Below are 9,316 nucleotides of genomic sequence, written 5' to 3'. Positions count from 1 at the left end.
CAGTTGATATCTTAAACTGTGTATGTTGGGGAAATACATACTGTAAGCAATAAGAAATAGAGTCGCATCATTATATTTAACTCCCAGTAATTTATTTGGTAAAACGCCAACATTTCGGCATCACTGTGCCTTCTTCAGGGTAATGACATTACACTAAATAATTTTCTCTGGGTGTGCGCCAGCTCATGCTTTTAATTAGGGGAAACACGTACTGAAATCTACAACAACATTGAATTTATGACTTTTATTGTGTGATTGGACGAGATAATACGATTGAAAAATAATGTCCATTTATGACACACACAAAAACACTTGAAAAGATGTAGTCTCTTTTATTAAGGATTAACATTGCAGGCTATGTTAAAAGCGTACAGGTGTATTAAGAGCAAACCAGCCATTTTCTTGGATAGAAACTTTTACTCACTGTACTGGCTGGAGGCTTTGATATGATTCCAAAACATCTATATCCCTGTATAACACCAGCTAAAAACAGGATAAACAATCAAACCAAGAGCCACAGTTGATTTAAAAAAAAACTTGCAACAGGACTTGCTTGATATGATGGGGAATAAAAAGTTACATCACAAGTATGAATGTACAACATAACATACAACATAACATCACAACATAACATTACAGCAAACAATAACCATTATTAATTTCTCTCCTCAACTCAGAGGTGTCCATACAACCGGTTGTAATGTGATCTGCTCAAAGAAAAATGTCTGCTGTTCAAGTGAAAATTCTATTTACAAAGATTGTTCCCAGCCAAGGGTTTTATGAGTAGCTCATGTGTCTTTTTATGACTATCAGTGAACCAACAGGGAATGCAGTTGCCTAAGCTTTGAATGTGCTTTATTGATTTGGTACGAGTTTCAGGGGAGCATGGTGATTCAAGTTAATGTGGAATAACATCACATTGACGTTGCGGAATGTGCCCGGAGAATAGGAGTAAGATATCTTTTTATGAAGATCTTCAGTTGAAGGAATATGTTAATAAATCAGCCCATATTGATTTATGGGCACCATCTTCCAATTGTAAATGGGAATACAGTGTTCACTCAATAGCTTCTAGCTACAGTATCAAAAGAAAGGGGGAGAAAAGGGATTAAGTCGCCCTCATCAATAACCCTAAAAAGACTTAAAAATATGTATTTTTCTGCAATAAAATGTTTTCTCCTCATGCCGATAACATTTGAACAACAATTCCTCCTCTCCTCATGCAGAGCTCCAGCTGGCCCACAGTAGCAGCAGAGTGCTGGCGTAGACAACCAGGATGAACAGGTAGACTCGGAAAAGAAGGATGTCCACCTTGCAGCAGAGGGCCACCCAGTCGGCCTGGGCCAAATCGTCACTCTCCCCTTCTTGCAGGTAGAGCCGCAGGGCCACCACCTCCTGGAGCAGCCTCTCCAGCCGTGGAGCACTCTCCTGGAGCTCGCTCAGGGACAGTAGGTCCTCCTCTGGAGCCAGGTCAAACTCATAGCCTGGTAGGACAACATGAACGGTAAGTGGGGGGATAAAGGGTGATGATGGGGTTGGACAAATTAATGTCCAAAGAGAACATATCTATTTTTACCCCAAAGACAAGATTTTGTTGCTACATCGCAATCAATGTAAATGATTAGGTGTATGTGTAGACATACTGTAAAGATGTATAATTTATATGATTCATTTGATGTTAACACAGAGGAAGCTAGAGATGTTGTCAACATGCAAATGAAAGGGAATCAGAAATCTGAGGTAAGTAAATCTGTGTTAAGTTAGGAAAACAACCACCTGCTAAGTGTTTGTTTCTCATACCCTAGTCACTCTCTTATGTCCTATGACCTAGAAATACAAAGCTTCTCAACAACACATCCTCCCTCTCACCCCTCTCCCTCTCACCCCCACACTGATCCACGTCAACCAGCGTTTTGACAGAGGTGAAGTTGCTCTCGAGGAAGGTCTGGCTGGAAGAGCCGTACTTGTCGAGGAGGCAGGCGGACACTGACATCTCCTTGACCTCCTTCTCGTTGTGGTGGAGGAGCTTCACCACAAAGATGGAGATGGATAAATTCAGCACAAGCAGCGCCATGCAGACCGCAAAGAACACACCTGTAGGATGGAGAACACCAAACAACAACACCTCAACAACACCTGTTAGAAAAGGAAGACATGTCTCAAGATGTCTTCATAAATATGTCTCAAGACATTTCACAAAGCATTGGCCATGGCTGGGTATGAATGGCATGCTTGGTGTGTCAAACCATATTAGAGAAAGTTCAAAACAAAGATGAGGAAAGGAGCTGGTGTAGGATACCTCAAATCAAATCAAATCAAATTTTATTTGTCACATACACATGGTTAGCAGATGTTAATGCGAGTGTAGCGAAATGCTTGTGCTTACCTATGAGTGGTGTTCTGATGGCGGTGGCAGGCATCTCGTTCATCAGGTTGACCCTGAAGACAGTGTAGCCCAGGAGGATGCTGGTCTTAAAGGTGATACGGGTGCCACTGTTGGGCGGCAGATAGAAGCTGATGACGTCCACCACCATTAGGAAGATGCTGGGGATGAGCAGACTCACCACGTACAGCAGGGGGCGCCGGCGGATCAACACCTGACCAGTGGGGGGGAGCAAGATGGAGAGAGAGAGCGGGAAAGAGTGAGAGCGGGAAAGAGTGGGAAAGAGTGAGAGTGGGAAAGAGTGAGAGCGGGAAAGAGTGAGAGCAGGAAAGAGTGAGAGCGGGAAAGAGTGAGAGCGGGAAAGAGTGAGAGCGGGAAAGAGTGAGAGCGGGAAAGAGTGAGCGAATTTGACTTTGATTGATTTCAACTCACTTTCCTCAACTGAACCCACAAGAAAACTCTATTCGATAGTATTACCCTCCTATTCTCCTCCGGTGCCCAAAAACACACAAATCCCCTCAACAAACACTTTTACAATGAGTCATAGTGTAAATGTAACCCAAGAAGTCCTGCTGGATAGACAATCCATCATTAAGTGCCCTTCTGAGCTGAATGTAGAACAGCAGCCCTGCCTAGCCTATCTTCTCAGACCCACCTGTGCCGGGCCAAGAGCCCATTTCTCTGGCAGAACAAGACGGCCATTGATCAGCTGCCACAGAGACAGCCTCATTATGGTGCCTCTCTCTCTCTCAGCATGCTGGACGCGCCTCAGCCTCATCTATTAGCATTAGCGCTTAATCCCGTCTGTGAAGCCCTGGCTGATCCCTTTAACTTCCTCACAGCAGGAGGACAAGGAGGATGGGATGGCAAAAAAACTACTGTCGCTACTCAATCTGCTTTAGTTGTCATTGTACAGTCACATTCTCCCTACAAGAGAAGTGTGTACTTTTTTTGTTGCATAGACATCAAGCCATTTAGAAAATCCCACTATCACACCTATTCACATATTCTATATTTACCGACTGGCTGGATATGCATTGCTGTGTAAGTCGATACAGATGGCACTAGACGCATAGGTCATATTTGTATTCCTTAAATGACTTTCATTCAAATCGAGTATCTAAAGTATCTAAAGGGAAACAAAAGAGATCTGGTAAACGGTAGGTACACACGTTGAACTGGATGTGGGCGTAGTCTCTGTCGTCCAGGCGGAGATGCCAGTAGCGGGAGGGCACAGACAACAGTTCCCACTCGCCATCGTCCATAAATGACTTCTGATCATTTGCGATCTCCTCCGCACTCCTCCACAGTGTCAGGTTCACCTCAGTCACTGCATACACGATGGTAAAGGTCAAGGGACGGAGTTTAATGACACAAGCCTTAATGACACTCAGTCAATATGACCTGCTATTGATTTGATACTACACTGCTCAAAAAAATAAAGGGAACACTAAAATAACACATCCTAGATCTGAATGAATGAAATATTCTTATTAAATACTTTTTTCTTTACATAGTTGAATGTGCTGACAACAAAATCACATAAATTTGATTTCCATTGATAATTTTTATCAACCCATGGAGGTCTGGATTTGGAGTCACACTCAAAATTAAAGTGGAAAACCACACTACAGGCTGATCCAACTTTGATGTAATGTCCTTAAAAAAAAGTCAAAATGAGGCTCAGTAGTGAGTGTGGCCTCCACGTGCCTGTATGACTTCCCTACAACACCTGGGCATGCTCCTGATGAGGTGGCAGATGGTCTCCTGAGGGATCTCCTCCCAGACCTGGACTAAAGCATCCGCCAACTCCTGGACAGTCTGTGGTACAACGTGGCGTTGGTGGATGGAGCGAGACATGATGTCCCAGATGTGTTCAATTGGATTCAGGTCTAGGGAACGGGCGGGCCAGTCCATAGCATCAATGCCTTCCTCTTGCAGGAACTGCTGACACACTCCAGCCACATGAGGTCTAGCATTGTCTTGCATTAGGAGGAACCCAGGGCCAACCGCACCAGCATATGGTCTCACAAGGGGTCTGAGGATCTCATCTCGGTACCTAATGGCAGTCAGGCTACCTCTGGTGAGCACATGGAGGGCTGTGCGGCCCCCAAAAGAAATGCCACCCCACACCATGACTGACCCACCGCCAAACCGGTCATGCTGGAGGATGTTGCAGGCAGCAGAACGTTCTCCACGGCGTCTCCAGACTGTCACGTCTGTCACGTGCTCAGTGTGAACCTGCTTTCATCTGTGAAGAGCACAGGGCGCCAGTGGCGAATTTGCCAATCTTGGTGTTCTCTGGCAAATGCCAAACGTCCTGCACGGTGTTGGGCTGTAAGCACAACCCCCACCTGTGGACGTCGGGCCCTCATACCACCCTAATGGAGACTGTTGCTGACCGTTTGAGCAGACACATGCACATTTGTGGCCTGCTGGAGGTCATTTTGCAGGGCTCTGGCAGTACTCCTCCTGCTCCTCCTTGCACAAAGGCGGAGGTAGCGGTCCTGCTGCTGGGTTGTTGCCCTCCTACGGCCTCCTCCACGTCTCTTGATGTACTGGCCTGTCTCCTGGTAGCGCCTCCATGCTCTGGACACTACGCTGACAGACACAGCAAACCTTCTTGCCACAGCTCGCATTGATGTACCATCCTGGATGAGCTGCACTACCTGAGCCACTTGTGTGGGTTGTAGACTCCGTCTCATGCTACCACTAGAGTGAAAAAAACGCCAGCATTCAAAAGTGATCAAAACATCAGCCAGGAAGCATAGGAACTGAGAAGTGGTCTGTGGTCACCACCTGCAGAACCACTCCTTTATTGGGGGTGTCTTGCTAATTGCCTGTAATTTCCACCTGTTGTCTATTCCATTTGCACAGCAGCATGTGAAATTTATTGTCAATCTGTTTTGCTTCCTAAGTGGACAGTTTGTTTTCACAGAAGTGTGATTGACTTGGAGTTACATTGTGTTGTTTAAGTGTTCCCTTTATTTTTTTGAGCCGTGTACATCAAATGACTAACTACTGTAATTTACTAAATACTGTATGCATGATAGCCTAATGCATGCATTTTGTCTATGAAAATATATTCCATTATTATTTTGCACTTCTAATTGTGTGTTACTGCCACGTCATCCATCTGTGCAGATCCAGATGTGTAGTCATTTGACTGGGTAGCTACATGTTTACATCTCTCTCTCTAGGCTAACCTGAGTGAAGCCAGCTGCGGAAGGTCAGAGTGCAGTTCTGCTTATCGAAAGGGAAGGCGTACAGCTCCAGGTCACATGCAGACACCACCTGGATGGGTTTGTTGTTCTTCACCATCCCGGACGAGTTGACATACACATAGGGGATGGCAGGGGACTCCCCTACATCCACACTAACAGGGGGAAGACCACAGACTTATGGGTAAGATGGGAGTTCCAGCTGCTTACAGTATGTTGAACATGAGACACGGACCCCAACATGCTGACCAGACCGCGTGTGTGCCATTGTGTGCATGTTAATTTTGTCCATCCACACCAGACGCGATCAGGACACGCAGGTTGAAATATGAAAACAAACTCTGAATCAACTATATTAATTTGGGGACAGGTCGAAAAGCAAACATTTATGGCAATTTAGCGAACTAGCTTGCTGTTGATAGCTAATTTGTCCTGGGATATAAACATTGTGTTGTTATTTTGCCTGAAATGCACTAGGTCCTCTACTCCGACAATTAATCCACAGATAAAAGGGTAAACCGAGTTTGTTTCTAGTAATCTCTCCTCCTTCAGGTTTCTTCTTCTTCATTGGACTTTATATGGTGGTTGGCAACCAACTCTAAGGTGCATTACCACCACCGACTGGAGTGTGGACCTCAGTTCATCTTTCAATAACCCACATGGGTGAGGAGATGGGAGAGGTGGGACTTGCAGTGCATCAAGCATCACAAATAGAACCAAGTTCTACTTTAGCGCCTGAATGCAATGATTTAATAACATGTATGTGTAAATGTATTTTTCAACGCACGAGTGGTCAGCATGTTAGGGTCAGCACACTTGTCTGTCATTTTAAAGTAAAAGGCCAAATATTTAACATTTCTGAGAAGAGTGAGGGTATTGAGTAATCCAATGACATGTTATGCAATTTGAACAGGAATACATATGGTGTCAAATCTTACAATTCACTGATGATGAGATCGGGCACCCATATAGCATCAGAGGACAGGGAGATCTCAGTGATCCCGTCAAACTCCTCGGGGTCCCACACCAGGAACTCATCGGTCCAGATCTGACATCACAAACGGGAAACGCATCACAAGACCATTCATATGAAGTACAGTACATGCCAGATGGGTACATGACTGTTTTGGCATTCAACAACGCAATTGTTGCATGCCAAACAAGGTTGAAGTTGCATTTGCTGAAGCAGGCTCCCTGTTTTCCAGACATGTTATACAGTGCCTTCAGAAAGTATTCATACCCATTGACTTATTTTGTGTTATAGCCTGAATTCAAAATGGATTACATCTTTTTTTTTCTCTCACCCATCTTCACACTACCCCATAATAGCAAACTGAAATCATGTGTTTAGAAATGTTTGCAAATTTATTGAAAATGAAATACAGAAATATCTCATTTACGTAAGTATTCAAATACATGTTAGAATAATATTTGGCAGTGATTACAACAGCTGTGAGTCTTTCTGGGTAAGTCTCTAAGAGCTTTGCACACCTGGATTGTACAATATTTGCCTGTTATTGTTTTCAAAATTCTTCAAGCTCTGTCAAATTGGTTGTTGGTCATTGCTAGACAACCATTTTCAAGTTTTTACATATATTTTCAATCAAATTTAAGTCAAAACTGTGACTCAGCCACTTGAGAATATTTGCTGTTTTCTTGGTAAGCAACTCAAGTGTAGATTTGGCCTTGTGTTTTAGGTTATTGTCCTGCTGAAAGGTGAATTCATCTCTGTGTCTGATGGAAAGCAGACTGAACCAGGTTTTCCTCTAGGACTGCCTATGCTTAGCTCCATTCCGTTTCTTTTTTTATCCTGAAAAACTCCCCAGTACTTAAAGGAAAATTCCACCCAAAAACTACCTTTTGGTATTTGTTTCATTTGTCCATTGTTGACATAGTCCCAAACGGTTTTGCTTCTCAGCAATCAAGTTTTCAATATATGTAACTTTCAAAATGCGTATTTAGATGTTTTGAAAGTTACATACAGTATATTGAAGACTTGATTGCTGACAAGCAAAACCATTTGGGACTATCATTAACACCAATAGAAGAAGACAATTCATACCAACCTGCCGGTACCAAATGCTTGTGGTTACTTGCTGGGTCTTTCCATCCTGTAAAAAGTAGATTTGTATTATATTTTTGTGTGTAAATTGTTTGGGCAGATTATTGAAATGTTTAAATACAAATGGTCAAAATGTATTTATTGAAACAAGATTAACATTTCATACAAATTGTATGAAATGTTAATCTTTTAAATGATCATTTTGACAATGTTTTCATTTCTTGTGTTACATATTACCAGAAGCATGGCAGGTAATTGTATTGTATTTTATATTTAAATAATGAAGGATTTAGATGAGGCCATATAGAGTTATTTTTCTTTACCACATCAAGGACCGACTGCAGTATGAGGTCTATGTGGATTAGCGTGGGTCTGGTCCAGTTCTGAACAGGTCTCACTCCACAGTCGTATTTACGCAGGAGGGTCCTGGTGAGCTGGTTCAGAGCAGACCTCTTGGGTTTATCTGCTACCTGTTCAGCTAGAGGGGCTGAATGGAAGTCAAGTAGTAAATCAATCATCTGAAATTCAACTCATTGATATATAGGGTTACTGTCCAGGTTTTCCAGAAATCCTGGTTGGAGCATTCAGAATTTCCTGCTTATTCCCTCCTGTTTCCAGGAATCTTCCAACTGGGATTTCTGGAAAACCTGGGAAAGTTAACTGAATTGAGCAACTCTATCTCTATCAAATAAAATGCAAACCCTGCCCGTCTTGTATATGACTACCTGATAATTTACAGTATAATCTATTCTCAACATGATTATTGTGTCACAAATGTTAATGTAAGACCATTAATTCAATGTGCTACGTTTACAGACATTGTGACATGTCTCCACAATGATTAACTCCACTACTAAGAATGAAAAACATGTATATTAAACATAATGAAGAAACAGATTATTATTAAATAAAATATATTTTACCATCCATGCATTAAATCTTTATTTTTCTGTCTCACATGAAAAATAATTGTCTGTTTCAGATTGGGTTGCAAAATTCCAGTAACTTTCCCCAAATTCCCAGGTTTTCCAGAAATCCCAGTTGGAATATTCCTGGAATCAGGAAGGAATAAACAGGAAATCCAGGAATCCTCCAGCCAGGATTTCTGGGAATTTTGAGGAAATTATCGGAATTTTGCAACCCTAGTTTCAGAGTTAGTTAAAACACTGAGATTCAAAGGGATGGACTGCCTGTGATCATCTAATTGGATTTACAGGATAGGAAGCTCAAAGAAGGGTTCCATTAAGTCATACATTTGCAATAACATGTCAATCATCTTTAAATGTAAAGTTGCTTGTTTCATGTAGACAATTCTTAATAGCACTGACTGGTAAACTGGTATTTAATGTTTTATTTAATTCATATTTATGGATATTTAATCCAAAACTGATTGTAGAAGAGGAAAACTGTGAGTAAATCTTACCTGAGCTTAGTAGAAGCCAGAGAATAGATATCATGTTGAGCAACCAGTTGCAGATCCCCAATCAGTTTTATACACCTAAGTCTCCCCTTCAAAATGTTGTAATGTCAGATGATCTTCAAAGTAATTTTCCTTTCTTTCTGTTTCTTTTCGTTCTGAAATGTATTCTGGATAGTTTGATGTCTCTTCTTTACTCGCTTTCAACAGTAAATGGACCTGTGTGGGAAAGT

At 42.2% G+C, this 9,316-nt stretch overlaps 1 protein-coding gene across 1 annotated transcript; it reads right to left on the bottom strand.

The window, feature by feature from the left end:
* Positions 1-317: 317 nt before the first annotated feature.
* Positions 318-8,184, bottom strand: LOC110538895 (5-hydroxytryptamine receptor 3B). Its single transcript, XM_036937565.2, has 8 exons — positions 7,990-8,184; positions 7,671-7,715; positions 6,543-6,652; positions 5,590-5,759; positions 3,556-3,713; positions 2,387-2,597; positions 1,885-2,094; positions 318-1,484 (listed from the first exon to the last, which is right to left on the bottom strand). The coding sequence occupies exons 1-8, from the start codon at positions 8,182-8,184 to the stop codon at positions 1,219-1,221; spliced, it is 1,365 nt and encodes a 454-aa protein (XP_036793460.2). The 3' UTR covers positions 318-1,218.
* Between the last annotated feature and the right edge of the window lie 1,132 nt (positions 8,185-9,316).

The sequence above is a fragment of the Oncorhynchus mykiss genome, chromosome 12, assembly GCF_057628025.1.
Source record: "Oncorhynchus mykiss isolate SJ-2025 chromosome 12, ASM5762802v1, whole genome shotgun sequence".
Lineage (NCBI taxonomy): Eukaryota > Metazoa > Chordata > Actinopteri > Salmoniformes > Salmonidae > Oncorhynchus > Oncorhynchus mykiss.
This window is presented reverse-complemented; position numbering and strand designations above follow the sequence as displayed.